The 21,829-nt window shown below is 34.7% G+C and overlaps 1 protein-coding gene across 5 annotated transcripts in view; it reads right to left on the reverse strand.

Annotated features, from left to right (window-relative positions):
• The window catches only part of LOC143239432 (uncharacterized), a 41,437-nt gene that overhangs the window by 5,063 nt on the left and 14,545 nt on the right, over positions 1-21,829 (reverse strand). For 3 of the 5 annotated variants that reach the window (XM_076480473.1, XM_076480472.1, XM_076480475.1), the window contains exons 4-9: positions 17,791-17,879; positions 17,063-17,133; positions 12,746-12,823; positions 12,366-12,503; positions 9,027-9,065; positions 6,006-6,110 (exon numbers count right to left, since the gene is read on the reverse strand). In XM_076480473.1, coding sequence (XP_076336588.1) covers positions 6,006-6,110; positions 9,027-9,065; positions 12,366-12,503; positions 12,746-12,823; positions 17,063-17,133; positions 17,791-17,879 — 520 coding nt within the window. The remainder of the gene's footprint in view (positions 1-6,005; positions 6,111-9,026; positions 9,066-12,365; positions 12,504-12,745; positions 12,824-17,062; positions 17,134-17,790; positions 17,880-21,829) is intronic. The other 2 variants (XM_076480474.1, XM_076480476.1) reach the window with 2 other exon arrangements.

The following is a 21,829-nucleotide window of genomic DNA, read 5'->3' on the forward strand; positions in this document are numbered from 1 at the left end:
AGATATCTTTTTTCTAAACATAATCCTGCTATCAAATTCTCCATGGATATAGCAGATGGAATACTTTAACAATTTTGTATAAAGTATGGGAAATTCACAACAAATTTGTTCGCCTATTCGGAATTAAACGACAGTCCCGTTTGTTTGTTTTATTATAAAACTTTAAGATGAACTCAAGCTCTGCTGACGGACTAAATAAAAATGGGTAAATGAGAATCATTTACTTCAGACAGTTCGGAAACCGCCGCTTCAATTAGACAAACCATCAAATCGAATTGTTTACTTTTATTTAAGCATGAAGCTGCACAAAGGACTACCAGTGCCACCTGGGGGCCAATCAAATGATGCTGAATATGTTTCGCTATAAAAGCGTATGCAGGTATGTGTACAGCTAAAAACTGCTCCGCGCCATCTTTCACACCTAGTTAAATAAATCTCAACTGGGTGTCAGTCTGTACCGTTACCGAGCTGATGACAACTGACAATACTTGAAGCTACAGTATACACAGCTGGTCACTGGATACATGTTTTGTTACGAGATGAAACTTTATCTTACACAAACTTACCTTAGCATACAGTTTAACGGGCTACATCTATGGATTTGCACATACAGGTGAAATGAGCAGAACTACCCATATAAAGATGAATTAATACCCAAGTTATATTCTTACACTTAAAGGTGAATTTTTAACAAATTTAATAATTGCCTTAGAAACTGTACTTTGGTTAGGTATAATTTCTGTGTGGTTGCCATGTTTTTAAACACTTTAGTTTTTGAGTAAAAAATGAAACAAAATATGCGGGTCCTCGAACTCAAGTTTCTTTCGGTCGTTCGGCTGTTTCTGTGACGTTTTACAACTATGACGTAATAGTTGCCAAACACGCTTCGTTGCGCGCCGACATTTTGTTCCATTCAGTGCTGGTGTTTTATGTAAACCTATCGGTGCTTTTCTCGGATTACATACTTTGTGAGACTATTTTTTGTCTTGATATTGCTACTTTATGTTTGTTTTATGATAACATGATTTACTGCGTTGCTTATGGTTGTAAAAACTGTTCGGCATCGGGCAATAGCTTCTTTTCGTTTCCGTGCAAGGAGAAGGAACCGGCAAGGTGGCGACAGTGGAAACGGATGGTCAATAGAAAGAACTGGACTTCTTCACACCATGCAAAGCTTTGTCAAGATCACTTTGAACGCTCGTATTTTGTGTCGGATCCCACTGTTTTGGATTCAGTGGGTTTCAAGCCAGGCAGGTTGAGACTGAAAAAAACATCGGCAGTAGACAGGATCGTCCCCACCATCTTACCTCGTGTAGAGCTGAGGACTGATCTCAGCCTGCTGCGTACAGATTCCACCCCTCTGAAGCCAACCCTTGCCATCACGAAAAGAACAAACTTAAAGGTATGTATGCAGTATAAAGCGATAAACAATAACTAGTATAATATAATAATTTAAAAAGTACAAGTTTTTGAAGAATGTAACTAGACATACACATTTCACATTCGTGAGCATGTTTTGCAGTTGTGGCACCTGAAAGTCAGTGACACCTTAATTTCTTAGTCTAGACAGTGGACAAATCTATCCCAAATAGAGTCTATTCCAAGTTTAAAAGCTGGTAGATCATTCTGTAGATGTTTTTTATCATTTTTAAATATGGAAAAGTTTGAAGAATTCAATTTTTCAAATTTATCATTTCAAGATAAATTAATTATTCAGACTGCTACATCTAGTTTGATTTTATAGACAGAATTATGAAGTGTAATTGAAATTCATTTCTTTACGAGTCATAAATATCCGGTACAATGATTTTGGAAGGGCTAAGTATTAGTCACCATAGTCGGCAAAGTATGAACAAATAAGACTAAGTCTGTGATACCAATAATTTATAAACACCAGACGGGTTTCGAAATGCTTAAAATTGCACGTGAAATAATACAGACCATATTTGTTGTCATGACTTAGGCTTACCATTCTTCCACTGGAGATATGACAGACTCGCAACCGGCCTGGGCGCTATCAGTATCACTCATAGTTCCGCTACTCTCGCTCGTGGAACTGTCCTTATCACTAGAACTTGTCAGATCTGTCTCAAAAGTAACTGTTCTAGGTTCATTCAGAGTAGGTTCGAATTGATATGGTGCTACTCGACACTGTCCAGAACACAAAGTCAAAACAGACTCCGCCTCTGTTTCTCCGTATGCACTGGCCATGTTTATTTACATCCAACGCGCTGGCGTTGGCGATTTGTTTGGCAACTATTACGTCACAGTACTTTTCCTAGCAACAAACGTAAAAACTGAAACGTTCGGATTGCCACACAATTCAAAACAGAAATCCACCGAAAAATCACCCATACTGGACTATACATTCCTTGGGACTCAGCACATGAAACAAAACAAAAACTCAACATACTAAGAAACCAAATAAACACAGCCATAAAACCATGCTCACCAGATAAAATTAACGATGAATTAGACAAAATAAAACAATACTTCATCAACATCAATAAGTTTCCTCCACAAACCGTAGAAAACATTATACGCACACACCTAGACAGAAAGCAAAATCAACCAACTAAAGTAAATATATCTCACGAATCAAAAAATCACGAAACCATATACTGCTGTATATCATATATTCCTGACATCAGCAAACAAATAACCAACATTTGGCAAAAACTAGTAACAAAATATGACATTCCAGTTAATACCAAATTTATTCAAAAACCAGGCACAAAACTGAGGTCTATACTATGTAAAAACTACACTGACAAACACCACACCAACATTATTTACAAAATACAATATGATAACTGCCACGACTTTTATATTGGAGAAACAAGTAGAAAAATGGAAACCAGATTCAAAGAACATAAAAAGTCACCTTCACACGTTTTCGAACACTGCAAGTCAAATAAACACAACATAACCATAGAAAACACTCAAATACTAAATAAAGAAACAAACATAAACAAACGCAAAATTAAAGAAGCCTTACTTATACAACAACGTAAACCCAAAATAAACCAATATAAAGGAACACATTTATACCTATATTAATATAATAAAATAAATAAAATTATATATTCAAACATCTAACACCGCCCTCTACATTCCGACACTCAGTTACACAACCCCTTTCAAACATGTGGTCAGCTTCCGGTCAGTTACCTCTTTCTTTGTGAACCTGACGATGACCGAAGAAGGTCGAAACGTTGTTCGCTCTTCTATGTAAAATATTTTCTCAACCCAAAACGAGCCGTTTTTGCATATAAATATGTGTTGATTTACGTGACAGTCCCTCACTGAACACAACTATGTATTGATTTACGTGAAGTGTTACCGTTTTATAAAAATAAAAACATAAATAATGTTGTTAGGTCTTCAGTGTGCATAAACTAAAACGGCAAAAACGTCTTTCATGAAATTTCTAAACCCCTTCAGGACCATTTATGATATTTAATAACACAAATGAGTGATTTATTTTCACTTGAGTTTAGCGCATGGTTAATATCAAAAAATTTTTTTTTTTTTCCATATTTACAAATGCCACTTACCAAATAACATAATATTTGTATTTATACAGAAAGCATATGAAGCATTATTATTAAAAACTGATACTGTAGCACGTTATTTGCCATTGTTTAATGACACCATTGATGTACTGTAATTTATTTCCTTCTTTTGTTAATTAATTTCTGATTTACTTTTTGAAAATTTTGAACGATAAGCAGTGACTCGACACGTTTCGCTTACAACAGTATTTTCTTGTCAAAAGTACATACAGGGTAGTTAAATTACTTTTGAACTCAACTTAAAAAATTAGTTATGTTTCTTTACTCTGTTTCTTATTGCACAATTTAAGAGAGATTCACTCTCGTGTACCCCGGCCCGGCATGGCCAAGCGTGTTAAGGCGTGCGACTCGTAATCTGAGGGTCGCGGGTTCGCATCCCGGTCGCGCCAAACATGCTTGCCCTCCAAGCCGTGGGAGCGTTATAATGTGACAGTCAAACCTACTATTCGTTGGTAAAAGAGTAGCCCAAGAGTTGGCGGTGGGTGGTGATGACTAGCTGCCTTCCCTCTAGTCTTACACTGCTAAATTAGGGACGGCTAGCACAGATAGCCCTCGAGTAGCTTTGTGCGAAATTCCAAAAACAAACAAACAACTCGTTTCCCCATGGGTTACCACAGTTGTATCCATACATATAAATAATTGTCTCATTTTTGTTACACAGGCAGATTCAGTTACTTTAATAACACCTTTTGGCAAGACATACCATTCTTTGTTATATCTATAATTACAATATTACTGTGAAACTCATTTTATTAACTCAAAAATATTTCCCGTTATGACTAAACTAACAATCGCACTGTCTGATATCACTTTCAGTACCTGTACGTGTTTATAACTCACAACAGAAAATTTAAGAAATCTAGCTCTTCAGTAACGATAGCATTAAACATAACAATAAAAGATTAGACGCTTCGCGGAAGATGACGTCAATAATACTATAAAGTTTACAACAAATAAACTACACAGACAACGTATGACCCATAACGAAGCTTGCCGCAACTATTGCTTTTTAAATAATTAACTTTTAACACTTCTTATCAAAACTAAATAATCATTAAACATTAAATCTCTATATAAACTAAATAGTAACTTACACTAAACAGACTTGTATATCTAATAGTCGCTACAGTAAACCTCCATTTTTATAGGAATGGAAGAAATTTATTCTATTAACTTATTCTTCTGAAGACAGCTTGTTTAAGATACTAATGAGGAGCGAAATTCTCCCAGTCCAGTATAACTCGGTGACAAGTGGTGAACTAAATTATAAACTGCTCGCCCCTAGTGGCACAGCGGCATGTCTGTGGACTCACACCACTAGAAACCAGGTTTCGATACCCGGGGTGGTTCGAGCACAGATAGCCAATTGTATAATTTTGTGATTAACTTTAAAAAAACATACACATATAAACTGGGTTTCATATTTAACTCTAACATCTCAGTAAGATAATAATAACATGATGTTTTACTGGTATGTCGCATTATTCTGTGAAAGGTTCGTCATGAGGACTAAAACAGAGAATATGGTTGATATACTCTGACACATATTGTTTGCTGGAAACTGTATTGAGCCTGTGAAAAAAATGAAGTGGCAAAAATCGTTGGCCCGGCATGGCCAAGCGCGTTAAGGCGTGCGACTCGTAATCTGAGGGTCGCGGGTTCGCATCCGCGTCACGCCAAACATGCTTGCCCTTTCAGCCGTGGGAGCGTTATAATGTGACGGTCAATCCCACTATTCGTTGGTAAAAGAGTAGCCCAAGAGTTGGCGGTGGGTGGTGATGACTAACTGCCTTCCCTCCAGTCTTACGCTGCTAAATTAGGGACGGCTAGCACAGATAGCCCTCAAGCAGTTTTGTGCGAAATTCCAAAACAAACAAACAAAAATCGTTAACATCGGGCTATAACGTAATAAATGTACTGTTCGTTAACAGATATTTTCCAACTTAGACGTTAACTACAAGAACTAAAGGAGAACGATGCGTTATTTCACTCTGTAACATTATCTGAATTAAAATCACAGAGAATTTAACTTTATTTTGATCCATTTTGTATTTATTCAGATTTGACGAAAACATTATGGTGAAATTTCATATTTGCATAAATAAACTGTTATTTTAACTCGAGTAACAGCTACCGTTTATATTTCACTTTTTATTAATGTCTGTGTTTCATTGAATCCGTCTTAACATTAAGTGGAGATCGCGTAGTGTTTTAAATGTAAAAAGGCGGTAAAGTATGTAAATCTTAGGATTAGATATAGCACTAATTTGGTCTTACAAGATTTACTAAGAAAACAGTTCCCGTTGTATTACGTCTGTAACAGTAATACCTGATGCATCCAATACCTTAATTATTAACAGGTCTCTCTTTATTCGCATTTTTTAAAAAATAGATTTATTCTTATGGATTTTCATACTATAAAACACCTACCGGTAGAATCGTGAACCAGCAGGTGAGGTCTTCTGACACAGTCATCACAGCCCCGGCATTATCAAACTCGCCACAGTAGTTAGGAGCACTAAATATAGTCACCAACTAAAATGATGGAAAGTTGATAATTATCATAACACTTTACATTCGAGCCCATAAAACAATTAGTCTATTTAGGATTAAAATGTCTTGTGTCATTGCATTAGATATTTTTCAAAATTAATCAGAAGGAAAATTAGAACTTCATGAATCATGCCACCACAGGCAAAATTTCAAATACGTTTGTACATAATATGCTTTGTTGCCTTTGCGAAAGCATATGCCTTAAAAACTCTACAAAAAAACCAACTAAAGGAATTTGCGCATGGTCCCCGAAAATATTTTGTTTCAAGAGTAAGTATAAGCAAACTTAAGAGAAACAAAATACTCTTATTTCTTACTTTTGAAGCTCATATGCTATACTGTGTCGTGGCCTAAAGAATGAATAATTATTCTCGTGCTTCACGGTATGCGCACGTTTTACTGATGTCACAACAGTACAAATGACAACGTTAAGCGTTCTTCAGTTTACGTCATTTCAGTGTCTACTGACTGACTAACAAACAACACTCTACTGTATACTAGTGCTAGTTATTAAAATAGGTGCCACTTTCATGCGGCTCTTCGGCCTCCTTTCAGGAAAATAATGACCAATGAAAACACTACTTTTTAACAAACACACATATCAAAAGACAACAAGCAAATAAATAGTAAGGTCGCCATTTTTGTTTCTTGGGGAAATATCACAATGCGATAAAAGTAAATCTACATACATTACATTGGTTCTGATTTTACTTGTTCGCCAGATATGGTATTACTAATTAACTAACTAACAGTGTGGGTTGAGGTCCAAACGTTTTACTGAAATACTTTATTCATGTAAGGCAGTCAGATGTTATTTTCCTTCATAGTATTCAACAGTCACAATTGAAATTATAGTTGTGATAATAAGAGGAAAAAGGTATAATTCGTGATTTCTTTTCTTGTATTCTCCTAAACGATGTTTTAAATCGTGAGCTAAGTATGAGATAAAATCAAAAGTCTCTAAAATCGTTTATACTTCTACATTCTTGTCGTAAAAGTCGAGTTAAGAAATAATTAACATCATGCTAGTTAGAGGGAGAAAAAAATGTTTCATGTTAAAGAGCTCGAAACACGCAATTCGCTACTTTATAGACACCAATGATTATAAGCTAGTTACTGATGTTTAATGTTTTTTTTCTTTTTTTTAAAAAAAAAGGTACGTAGTTGTTCACCATTTCCTATTGTTCACCAAAGAGGTTTATCTTGTATTACTGCTTGGAAAATTGTAATTTATTTCTGCACAAGGTTTGTTGAAAAGCAAGTAGTTATTGAAAATACTACTTATCTCGAGGTAAATGCAATACCAATATGTAGTCAGGTACCACAATAATACATTACGTGAATGGTATCCTCGTTTGTTTGTTTGTTTGTTTGTAATTAAGCACAAAGCTACACAATGGACGATTTGTGCTCTGTTCACCACAGGTATCGAAACCCAGTTTCTAGCGCTGTAAGTCCGCAGATATATCACAGTGCTACTGGTGGGCCGTTGCTTCGTTACTGCTGAGGTAAGTGTTGAAAATAAAGTTATACCCTGGTTATTTAGAGAGGGAAGGAGTATATACGTGTGATGACCACTCGATATGTACTTTATAAGTGGCAATTCGCAATATTTTTTCATCGAAATTTTAACATACACTAAATATGACTTTTAAATTCGGTGTTGTATTGCTTTTCAAGTAGCAACATATTATCATTGTTAATTAAAACATAACATGGCCAGCCACACGGTAAAAACATGAACACGTATAAGATCACCACAGGATTTTTCACCATGAGAGGCATAACGTACAAAGGTGAGAAAGCAACTACGGCAGTAAACTCAAGAATGATCCGATCCGTTTATTACAGATCTCCTGTATTCCTACACAAAGATATATATATATATACAAGCCTCCTTCACTTAAACTGAAAAAAACAACACATACAGAGATAAGTAAGGGTACTTTTAAGTCTAATATGGCACAATCATGGACTGCCATCACAGTTTATAATCAAAAGTGGCCATAGAATCAACCCAAAGTAAAATTAAACATTCATAACCAAATGTGTTCCTATCGCACTACAACATCCAACCAATAACCTTTACTGAACTTTAAAAGAAAAATACTGTCAAGAAAGTTTTAAGTTATCGAATTATGTTTATGACTTAAAACATCCTGTTGTTGAATCCAATAACTTTCTCTTTCAGAGTTAAAAATTTATCGCGTTAGTCAGAAACGGGTGTCATATATGTATCTTAAACTTGTGAAGTAGAAACATTTTTTGTAAATTATATGGCACAACAGGAGAATGAAATGAAAGACAATAATCTTAAAATGAAAATGGATACATTTCGTCACTTATTACTAATGTGCTGTCCCGAATGCTAGAATCAGGTGTTCCAGATCTATACTAATAATTTAAGAGATATATGGATCATTGGATAAATATTTAACTCCTACAGAGACGCCTATATTTTATTTACAAGTTTTACGCTAACTGATAGAAATTAGGCTTAGGTAATTTCAATATATAGTGTTTCAGATGCAGACGACTTTACGCCAACGAAGGTTTCATTAGACAAAACATTGGCCATATACATACACATACAGATTACATAATATACGTATAAACACATCAAGAAATAAACATCAATCGTTTTAGAAACGTCTTACAAATAGCCAAGATAAACAAATCAACGGAGAGCGTATAGTATCAATTAAAATGGTAAAATACCATGTGCAAGTCCTTAGAATATAAAGCATTGAAAATATTCATGTAACACGAGAAAATATATAGATACATAATCACTGGCAACACCACCTAACGTAATAAAAATCAAAACTTAGCGTAAAATGTTGGCTTCTTGTTTAGTTTCAGTAATGGACGTAGTAACTCTATTAATTTTATACAGACCTGTCTCTTTTGAAAGAACCGGTAGCCATCTTCTACAACCTGGGACCAAAACAAAAGAAAGGCTTGCAAAAATATTGTATGTAAACAATCAAACACTCATAACTAATACCAAATGAATGAATATATAAATGCTTTCAAATTTTTTTGACAAGATTCACATTTTTAGTATCAAGTTTTCCGAAACATTTATGTTTTAGTAGCTTAATAAAAGGATGATGCAAAAATTCACCCCTCCCTTTTCAACTTTTATCACGAACAGAAATTTCCCTAAACCTTGATCATGGTTTCTATGCTTTGATTAATTTAATTTACCTTACTGGTACATATAATTCTCAGTACTTACAGGAAACAATATAACCCTAAGATCCTGAAAATACCGCTCACATACAATCGAAGAAACAAATAGAATATAAAATTACTAGAGTTTAGTAAGCAAGAATTAGTTACTTGATATATTTATATGTGCATTCGAAGATTTTCCCATCTTTATCTTACAAAATTACGATTTATTAATTATACATATGATCATTTTTTATATACTTTTATATATATTTTTTACATTTTATAGATGTGAGCTGGTTCTTCAATTCTTACTAACCAATCAAAGGTTAACAACAATAGTGCTATTGTTGCACTCAAATATAACAATATAATTAGTCTGTCCTTAAAAAAATCATTTGTAAATTATACAGTGGTACCTCGGTTCTCGAACTTAATCCATTCCAAAAAGCTGTTCGAAAACCGAATCAATTTTTCCCATAAGAAATACTGTAAATTAAATTAATCTGTTACAGACCTCCAAAAATTACGCATTATGAAGCATTTTAAGTAAAATTATTGGTTATTTATACCTGTATAATAATAGTTACATGCATAAAGTCAACCACAAAAACTATAAACACAATAAAAAAACAATAAATGAAAATTTAACTGCACTTTACCTGTGCTGAGGAGAGCTGATGGCGTAAGTGAAAGGTGGTGAAGAACGTGGAGAGTAGGAGGGTTATTATTGTTTGGAAGGAGAGTCACCTTCAATAAAAACGTCAGGTAACTGTCCTTCTGGGGTTCTTTCTCTCTTCTGTCTCTTTACACTGCTACAACCTGCTTGAGACTCACTGGACCTATTTCTCACTAAAAACTTGTCTAATGAGGTTTATTTCTGCCTGGCACCATCCCCATGTCTCACCACACTATGTATGCCACTTCTCTTCCTAAATTTTTCAAACCACCCCCTACTAGTCTTAAAGGCATTACTTGTATCAGCACTCGTCCCAGGGGTGTTTTTCAGGAGGTCAGCATGCAAATGATGGTCTCAGAAATGCTATCACCAGCTAACTGTTTTTCGTTTACCCAAATCAACAACAGTTTTTCTACCTCTTCCATTGTTTGTGATATTTGTTTCGTAAGCACTGTCACTCCTTTTGCAACATCAGCTCCTTTGATGACCTCTTTATTTTTCAGTATGGTGCAGACTGTATACTTCGCCATACCAAACTGTGTAGCAAAGTGAGACATGCAAACACCACTCTCATACTTCGCTATGAGATCTTTTTTCACCTCTATTGTGGCTCTAACAACTTTTCTTTTTGGTTTGCTGCTTTCATTATCCTTCTTTGACCCCATGGTGGCTTATTTAATCAGAATATTTAGAAAAACAAAAAGATAAACGAGAACGTTCACAGCAGATTTTAGCGGTGGTGTGAACTGAGCGACAGGTGCGGGTAAAATGTTTTGGGCAAGCTTGGTGTGGGCCGTAAATGGTCGAAGGGTCGTTCGGGTCATCAGTCGGGTTATTTCGGGGTTCGGGCCACAACAGCTTGCTTCGGGAACCGAGTTTATGTTCGACAACCGAGATATTTTTTTCTCAAACAATATGTTCGAAAACCGAATTGTTCGAGAACGGAGTCGTTCGAGAACCGAGGTACCACTGTATTTCATTAAACAACTTACGAAAGATGGTGAGAAATGTATACGTGCTAGCTTGTACATGTATAAAGGTTAAACAACCAGTGTAAGTTAGGCCTTCCTTTGTAACCCCGAGACTTTATGTAGGCGTTCTATTTTCCCTAAAACTGTTTGAAGAAAAGTCTCATAAATTTTACGTTTAATTATTTATACAAAGCGTAATTTAATAAATTTATTATTTATAAAAGACAGTCATCCGTTTCTCTATAATAAGAAAAAATGTTAAATCTTTTATTTTACAACAAAACTAAATTTAATTTTAAAAGTAAATTTATGTACTAATTGGTTTAGATCGATAAGATGTATTTTTGCTTTGAAGATATAGAAGTGGTGCTTTTTCTTTTACATATACTTGTAATAAGTGATTTATAATAATCACAACAAAAAGGGAAGGAACTAGTTAACAGTTCCACGAACGATAACACAAAATGTGAATAACAACTTTTTATTGTTTGTTTTCAATAGAGGGACTCGACAATAAGCTGACAATAATGGGAACACTCGACCCATTTTGTTTATTACCCGTGTATTTTTACACGAGATTCTGCTATGCTAATATTAAAATCACTGTATTTTAATATGGTTATTCGATATGCTAAAGAAATTATACAGCGAATAATTTTTCAACGTATTCGAATAAATGAATTTATTTTAAATTATGGTTGCGTATGCTATTTATACTTCAAGTAGTTTAACACCTGAATTATTTTTCAACAACAGTATTTTTCTCAAATTAAAAGGACAGGTTATTTCTTAAAGTTCAATCTGTAAGTTAAATAAAGGCGAACAAAATTATATCATACAACGTTAAATGTGTCACGTAGTTTGTTTTTGTTTGTTTGTTTTGGAATTTCGCACAAAGCTACTCGAGGGCTATCTGTGCTAGCCGTCCCTAATTTAGCAGTGTAAGACTAGAGGGAAGGCAGCTAGTCATCACCACCCACCGCCAACTCTTGGGCTACTCTTTTACCAACGAATAGTGGGATTGACCGTCACATTATAAGGCCCCCACGGCTGGGATGGCGAGCATGTTTGGCGCGAGTCGGGCGCGAACCCGCGACCCTCAGATTACGAAGCGCACGCCTTAACGCGCTAGGCCTATGTCACGTAGTATATAATCTCAATTTAGCAGCCCCACCTCCACCGTTTCAGTGGCGCGAGTGTCGATACCCATAGTGGGTACATCACAAACAGCCCATTACCTAGTTCTGTGCTTAACAACATACAAACAAAACTTAGATCGGAAAATATCTTGAAGTACACTTAATTGTTTAATAGATACGGTATATGGTATTTCGAAATACTTAATGACACTCATTCAGTGTTTAGGTGAAGACGCCATAGATCAACTGAATACGGTGAATTACTGTTTACCTCCATGAATGTAGGATACCTCACCCGGTGAGCACGGACTATCAGGCTTAGGTCGTGGGTTTTGAGAAATGATCGAACGATGTCTCCACCAAAAGTATACGAGACTCCTCGATCGTTTTCTCCCCAGCCCGTTATGTCCTGAAAAAGAAAATAGTTACGATACTGTACTCATTATATACGAGTGTACTTAAAACGCCTAAAGAGTGTGTCACTCAATAGAACACATTCTCAGTCAGTCAATCTGCAGAATATCTTTAGTTTGTTCTACAAAACATTTACAGTGATTAGTGTTTTCTAAATACATTCAGTGCATTCGTAATCTGCGGTGAAATAAACAAAATTTTCTTATAACAAAATACTTATTAGAACTAGAAGCTCACTTCATCTGGATCTGACCATAGCAAGTCACAGATAAGTCCGTGGTCCGGTACATCAACTGGACGGTGGAGTACTCGAAGCTAGAAAAGTAAAGATAATCAATCTGAAATGTAACTTTAACAAAAACTAAAACACAATTTTTGTTTAAATTTTGTAAATTATGAATACTAATTTATAAAATGAAGTAAATATACTTTCAGAAACCTTTGAGAACTTTTATTTTTCAAACTCATATTTTAAAACTATCCCTTTCCTCAAAAATATGCCAAAACACATGAAACTGTTCTAAATCTAATTCGTAATGTTACGTCATGGAGCTTTTGTGGTCATTAGTTCTATTTGTTTTCTACAGTTAAATTCTCAAGCACTCAAGGCCTTTATTCTTTCACGAATCTAAGTTTGTTATGAAACGTTTCGTATTATAGAATAACACTTATTATATTAAGTGATAGTCAGAGGAGTTGCTAAATGATTAAAAGATTCGTGACTCGAGCTCTTAGTCGCAGGAATGTTCGGCGTTTCAGTATGATATCCATCAAGACTTTTATTTTTTTTATTTTTCAAGGCACCAATCGGAGATTCGAGGCCTAGAACCTCTAGTGTAAGTTACTCAACCCAAATCTTTAATTACATAAAATGATGGGACTTTTTCGGATATCCTCGTAAAATTACTCAAAGATATTTTGTGCTAAGCTAGTCAACAGCGTTTATCGTTAGCTCTTGGACCACTTTTACCTAAACGAACAGCGAGATTTGAATGTCACCTTTATAATGCACCCACGTTCCAAAATGACGGCGCAATTGTTGTTTGTTATTTTATTGCGAACTCCTAAACAGACCCATGAACCAGCGAAGTCTACAATTTATTACAAAAAAAAAAAAACGTAAGAAGGGATTGTGATAATAAAAACCTAAATAAAATTAAATAATTAAAGGCTAAATCGACAACCCCAAACACTGACAGTCCTTCAATGTAGAGGCGTAAAGTTTGTTTTCCATTTAATGTTTCTCAGGTGATCCGTCACACCAAACATGCTTGCACTTTCAGCCGTGTGTGTGTGTGTGTGTGGGGGTATTATAATGTTACGATCAATCCCATTATTCGTTGGTAAAAGAGTAGTTCAAAAGTTGGTGGTGGATGGTGATGACTAGCTGCTTTCCCTTTGGTCTTACACTGCTAAATTAGGGACGGCTAGCACTCGTGTAGCTTTGCGCGAAATTCAAAAACAAACAAGCAAATAGCAATGTTTTTCATAAGTTCCTACATACTCTTGGAAATGTCATCGCGGGTACGCGTACGACAAGTTGGAAACCACTGCTTTAATACAAACAAATTTCTGCAGAAATTGAAGAGACAGATATCTCTCGAGAATAGTATGTTCAATAAATTATTTGATTTCCCTTTTAGCGATGCTCAATCAAAACTACTCCTCTCAGTAAGTCTGATATACATTTATTGGTAATGGTTGCCAGAGGGAGTGATTTATGTCTTTTTACTCCGAACGAAAACTAAACATCAGGCTATCTACTGAGTTCACCGAGGGAAATCGAACCCCTGATTTCAGCATTGTAAATCCGTAGACTTACCGGTGTACCAGCGGGGGACTGAAAATAATATACGCATACATCAGTGATATTATATGCACGTGCGTGTGCATACACTAATATTTTAGGCTTTTTGTCCAAATTAATGCGATGACTGACCCAGTATTTTCCAGTGTTGTATCAGAGCGAAACAATATTCAAGGATAATCAGTATAAGCATCGTTGAATAAGGGATTGAACTGCAATTTTCAATTTGTGCTTCGTAGGCTAAACGTGCAGGTCAACCGCCAACTCTTGGGCTACTCTTTTACCAGCGAATAGTGTGATTTACAGTCACATTAGCCGTCCCCACGGCTAAAGGGCGACCATGTTTAGTGTGACGGGGATTCGAACCCGAAACCTCAGATTACGAGTCGAGTGCATCAACCACCTGGTCACACCGAGCCAATTAAATGGGGTAAATGCATTTATACTCACAAGATATATAAATACACAGGGGCAAAATGATTTTTTGCCCGCTAAAAATATCCGCTAAAAAGTCCCGATCGAACAGAACATATCAGAACTACATTTAGTTAGGCTTTTTTTATTTTTATAGGTGGTGTGATGTCACAAAAAAGTGAACACTTTTGGATAAAACATGTACTAGCCCTTTCCGACTCAAAATATTCATGCACAGAGACAATAAACATGTGTTAAGATATTAGACTTAGAGTTTACGAAACAATAATATCATTGTATTTAATAGCATTGATAAGAAGGAATTAACATGGAGAACAAGCACCACTCATAAAGAGACCTGCAACAAGTCGTATCCTAGCTGTGGTACACAATGTGCAATGTCTTATAACAGGTGAGAATCCGCGAACATAAAGTTTAGTGATAAAATTGTTCCGTGTGCCCACGCATCAATAGACAATATAATGTAGACGGATCTCTGTCTGGAAAAACAACACAAGTCACGTGTACACAAGTTACTTCCATGACATATCCGTCTATTCACCGAATACACAATCAGCTGAAGAATGAAATAAATATTCACACTGTTCAACACGAAGACAAACTGGTCAAGATTTCTGTCTGGTCAGATTATTAAAACAGGCACTGAGAAACTGTCACCTTTGTATACTAAATGGATTATGAAAGTAACTAGGAATGAGTTTGTGCTTTAGACATGACGATCTTACGACAGAGCCTTTTGGAATTAAAGCTACACGGCAAGGTTAACTAGTGTCAACATGTAGAATTGTCAGAAAAAGCATAACTGAACCTGGCGACATAGCTTATAACGGCATTTTGAGGTTTCAAAATCGTTTTCATATAACATACTCAATTTTTGTACATGGCTTGTGTGTGTGTGTATTTGTTTAATTTTTTTGCAAACTATCATAAAAAGAAGTTCAGATTTATCTTGTTCTGGTGAACAGCTTCCAAAATCATTATACTGATTTATGTAACAACCTACAATCAAGAATCTTAGAATAGTATGGATTGGAAACCAACAAAAATCCGCGTTTATCAAAACATTTCAATTCGTTAATATGTCATTAAATTCACTTATTTCTTTTTTTATTTTGCCAAATCATATTAAAACGCTAATATCCCATTTCATTACTATGTGTTATCTTAGGTTTTAGAATTTCGCGTTATAGTACCTTTAGAGATATTTGTGTAAACTTATACAAAATTATATGCATAACACTCTCTAATATTTAACTGATAAGGCTAGCGAGAACAACGATCGTCTTTTTTGGGCTACTTTAATGGAATAGTTGGATTTAACTGTCACATTTATAATTCAGCCATGACTCCGAACTCGTTTATTTATAATTAAGCACAAAACTACACAATGGGCTATCTGCTTTCTGCCCACAACGGGTATCGAAATTCAGGTTTCTAGGAGTGTAAGTCCGCAGACATGCCGCTCTGCCACTTAGGGGTGAACATCATTGTCGAGAATGGTTGACTTTCTAAGTTTAGGTGACATAGAGACGATGAAATCCCTTATGGTTTAGAAACGGTATAATTTTACATACGGAAAAGAGGCGTAAGGTTAGAAAAATGGGATCGGTTTGGTGTGAGTTCGAGAAAGGAATATAAAAGACAGAAGTTCAACGAAAATATGTTTGTTTGTTTGTTTGAATTTCCTTATTGACATCACAATGATACGCTACCAAATCTGGCTTGAACTTCTTATTTGGTACGGCTAACATCTAGCTGTGAGGGTTAAAAATGCAAAACAAAAGACGATTTGGTTTGTTTTGAATTTCGCGCAAAGCTACTCGAGGGCTATCTATGCTAGCCGTCCCTAATTTAGCAGTGTAAGACTAGAGGGAAGGCTGTTAGTCATCACCACCTACCGCCAACTCTTGGGCTACTCTTTTACCAAACAATAGTGGGATTGACCGTCACATTATAACGCTCCACACGGCTGAAAGGACAAGTATGTTTGGATTACAAGTCAAGTGCTCTAACCACCCAGGCTCAACAAAACGATGGGAAGAAGAGTAGCAAGTAGGACGTGAGAAGGAAGAAATAAACTGAGAGAAGGGAAAAAGTAATATACTGCCAGCAAGAAATAAAAACTACTTCTAAACTTATGTTATTGATTACCACTAACAAATAGCAGTTTTTATTTTATACTGGTATGAGTCAATTCCCGGTAGAAATAGGTATAACCTAAATACAATTGACGGACATAAGAAGAGAAAGCCAATGTAGGATAATTGTAACCAGCCCATCACACTATGGTACAACATTGTTCTTCAACTTACCTGATCCAGATCCACCAGATCAGGAGAAAGACCACCATGCATGCAGAATATCGTTCCTTCAGCCAAAGCAGCTGAAAATAGTTTTATTCGGTTAAAAAAAACCAACAACAAACAAGATATGTATCTAAAGCCTAAAACTCATAAGAATGAAGCATCACCATTACTTTAAAAGCACGGATATCTATAGGCGGTAATTAACCGTATTACCATTTGAATGTGAAACAAAAATTTAATCAAATGTTGCTTCCGCGTGTTATTAAAAATATATATTAAAGATACTCCGCAATACAAAAGTATACTTATAGGCTTAGGAACATATTCATACTGATACTAAGTGAAATGAAAAAATAAATAAATTGCGGTGGCTGACATTCGAGTGCTCTTTTTAATCAGTTGTTTCAAGTTTTGTCTCTTTTGAAACTTAGTAACAAAAAGAAGTGATGTGGGTCCTCCTCTTTATATAATACAGACTGAATTACTGGTTTTCTCAGTTAAAATTAGGACCTTAACTAATTAATTAATTAAACTGAGAATCACTTTTAAAATATCATGTACAATAATCCCTGATGTATAATTTAACTACATTTTTACATACTGTAAAATGCTGAAAGAGAGAGAGAGAGGTCAAACTCCATTGATGTAATATGGTACTGTTTACTATAAGGCAACCCTATTTTTAACACTGTAATTAAATGTTCTTCACCACCAGGAAATATCTCAGTACGCACCAACAGGTAAACAATTGAAACAGTCTGTGAAAGTCTTCCACAGTTTAATGCTAAACCTCCTCTTGCACTCGTCATAAAAGCCATATATTCTAAAACAGAATAAAAAACATACAATAAACATACGTCAGCTTGTAGTACCATTTTCATAAATGAGCCTATTTGGGCCTTAAGATGAAAGCAGGTACAGAAAGAAAAGAAAATGTTCTATTAAACATAGATCCAAGACTCAAGCCTCGTTTTCTATAGTTGCATACTTTTTGTTATAAATAGTTGTAGTAAAGCTCGATTTCTCATTAAAAATACATTACTACCGATATTTGAGCTAATTTGTTTACAGTCATGATAATAAATTAAATAAACTTTGCTTTAAGTTTGATCCATACAATCACTCTGTAAACGATAACATTTTTAAACCTAGTTTTATACATTCAAAATACATAATTCTCTTTACTTTTGATTTTAAACAATACTGTTTATTCATTTGCTCTACAGTACATTGATATATAAAACATATGTGAAAATACGCAATTGGCTATTTGTAGTTTGTAAGCTGTGAAGAAATCCCAAATTTTAGCACTACAAGCCATGAAGTTAATATCTGAGTGTTAGTGAGATCTTCAACAGATTTAATACGCGAAAAAAATATTCAAATTCAAATTGGGGTACTTCGTTAATAACCACTGCAATTACTATATACTTCTTCAAAATTCGAACAAAATGAGTAAATAGAATAGCTTGCTCCATCAATTGCAAAATAAGAAATAGGCCTGATAACCTTGGTGCTTCTGGAAGTACAGAAATAACTGGGAATGAATTTTAAAAATCCAAAGAGTGAAAAATAGTAATATTTATTAACGATAGTTTATGTCTAACAGCTCACCATGACAACAGATAATTTTAGGCGGGTTTGATTGGAAATGTTGTAAGTGTAACTGATTTTTTTTATTGCAAAGACAGTAATTTGACAAAATATATTAATTAAGAATCAGAGTAGACCCTAATCAAATTATGGTCCATGTAAACTTTGTACTCGGTGCCTCTGCCTGACAAGAATTGAGAATGTCAATGTTGGCGCCTTCTGGAATTGATTGAGACGTTGAAAAAATTATTTTAAAAGAATTAAAAAGTAATATATAGAAATGAAAAAAATAATAAAAAATATTAAGCAGCTTTATGTTTTTATTTAACTATGAATTTCTAATATTTATCCGCTCTTTTTCTTTGTCTCATGCTATTTGTTGTTCATTTTTACTTTCCGTATTACATCGAAATATTAGATTTTGAATAATTTTTTTAGTTCTATTACCATCCATCCTTTATAGTCATTGTTTTCGCACTACGCCTCTTCTGCTATATTTATATATTTAGAGTCAGTCTCATTTGGAACATCAAAACCAACATATACGTTACCACGTTGTCATGGTGAACTGCTACAAGTACGCAAAACGTCACTAAAGATTATTTTACTAAACTTCCCACTTCCCACTTTTCTCAGTCCTCCCCTGATGAGCTTCTATGTTGCCATGGCAAGCTGATTTAGTTACGCAATATGTAACTGAGCATATTTTACCAGCTTTCACAATTCCTACTTTTTATCAGTTTACTCCGACAAGAGGGGTCGTCTATATAATAAACGTTCTAGTTACTTTTTTTTTTTACTTTACGATCCAACTCTACTTTCCATATTCCACACCAAAATGAAACTGTTTTAAGATGAAAATATAAGTTTCCATAGGACCATTGGCCAAAAAAGGAAACAGGTTTTCTGCCTAATATATTTGGCAGATAATTTGCCATCCTGAATCATTCATCAAATCACAGTATTTTTGAGACCAAAGTAGGTTTCTTATGGTTTTCAACGGAATACTTACCAGTTTATTAGGCTTCTATATGTATAGTTTTTATAGTTTGTTTGTTTTATACCCACCACAAAGAACTTATATTATATCCAGGAATTGATGAATGAGCATTGATAATACTAATGAGTAAAATATCAAAATATACGTATAATATGAAATTCACCGCTATAAGAAGTCTAAGCTGTTGTTGTTTTTTGAGCTTTCATTTATTCAGAGTTATTGACAGGGGTAAAATACCTCGGAACCAGCACAAATTAAACGGTGAATCGAATGATTAATATATTGGTTTTTTTTATTCATTAAAATATGGCTACCCTCTTATTGCCGCAATGGATTGTCTTGGACTTCTAAGTGGACTTCTAAGGCTAGAAACTGGACTTCAACACCCTTGGTGAACCCAGCACAGATAATCCATAAACACATAAGTTATATGGGTTTTATTTACTCTTACAATGAAGAAATTTATCCGAGGTTCTGCTCTAATATATTTTTTTATGAAATTCTAAAAATACACATAAGGGTGGCTCAGTTCGTCGAAAAACTACAATGTTTATGGGTAATGACCACACACACACACAATAGGATCATTTTCAAAATATGGGATTTACATGGTTTTTATAGAGGTTTTATGGGTCATTTTCACATGCTATAGTACTACTTTCAAAACACAAGCTTTACTACGTTTTTAGAGTTTCACTGGGAGGTTTGTTATAATCAGTTGTTCTAATGTTTAAATAATAGGAATATTCAGAGTAAATTTGAACGAAAAGCAAGAGAATGAAATAAAAAACATTCAAAAAGAGAGTTAGTAAGCCTGAAAAATTACTTTTCTAAGTTATGGCAAAAACTGGATTGGTGTGATTAAATACATGTGTCATCAATGCAACTCCAAATCCAAGTTAGGCTATTTAATTAGCTAAAGCAATATTTGATGTGAAATACCATCAGCTTTCTGTTTTCATGTCATTTATCACTATACTAACAGATGTTCGTTCAAACAAATCAACAGTATTTTCCTAAACTAGTAATGAATAAATATAGAAAGTGCAGCCAACCGAATCCTTTGGACCATAGCGTATATGCAATATGATGGTCTAGTGGGTTGTTTACAATCGTCTTTTGTCATTTCATGCGCTATTTCAATAAGAAAAATGGCATTGCATTTGTTTTTAAGCAAAGAAGACTGACTACAATGCATTGTTGGTAAAAATGTTTGAGTTTAAATGCAATGGGTACATTCAGCACAATAGAACACTCAGAACAGTAGCACTGTGGATTTTCCTCGCTGAATGCCACCGTTCCTTGTCATCTTACTGAACATAAGAAAAGATCGCTACCAAAATTAGCATTCTTTTTATAATACGTTTCAAAGGTGAAATATTCAGCTTAATTCAAATACATTTACTCCACATGATACAATGAAATAACGCATGCATATAATATCAGCGTGAATATATATATATATAAATCGGACAACAACAAATATATACTCAACCACGTTCTTTTTTTTGCATTTTTTTCCCGTTCATGCTATTATCTTCGAAATGTTTCTTCAAATCAGTTGACAAAGGAAGTCTCATTTTTTTTCGTGAAATTCTCCACAAAAAGAAACATTTTTGTTCTTAAGTGTTTCTCAGGTTGACTGTTCAGCACATATAAAAACTGATGGATCGATGTTGATACCGATATGAAATTTTATTAATTGCAAAAACTCAGTAATTTTCTTGTTATTTACTCTTAAAAATAAGCGTTTTGATATATATATATATTACGATTAGCTGCTCGGGAGATACGTAACGTTACAGAGTTTTGGTTATTATATATGTATAGAGTTACTTTATCTATCTCAGTCCTGTTCTTATCGCATTAGGTGTTTTATAACCCAACTTTAATTTTTAAATACTTAATTTCAATATCAACTTTAACTGTGTTACGACAGCTCGTATCAAAAGCTGTTTCGATCTCAACATTAGCTCGCAAACGTTATAACATGCTGTCAAATAACGGTATCAGAAAAACTACCCAAATGGCAGACTGTTAAAATACATGTTACAATGGACTCGGAAGCAGGGATCTTTTTACGAAGGCAGAATGACATGGTGTTTGGTTACAGGAAAGTTGACAAAGTGCAGTTGGTCAAAAAACTTTAACCAACAGATAGACAATCATGCAATAATATT

The sequence above is a fragment of the Tachypleus tridentatus genome, chromosome 13 (assembly GCF_004210375.1).
Source record: "Tachypleus tridentatus isolate NWPU-2018 chromosome 13, ASM421037v1, whole genome shotgun sequence".
In the NCBI taxonomy this organism is placed as follows: domain Eukaryota; kingdom Metazoa; phylum Arthropoda; class Merostomata; order Xiphosura; family Limulidae; genus Tachypleus; species Tachypleus tridentatus.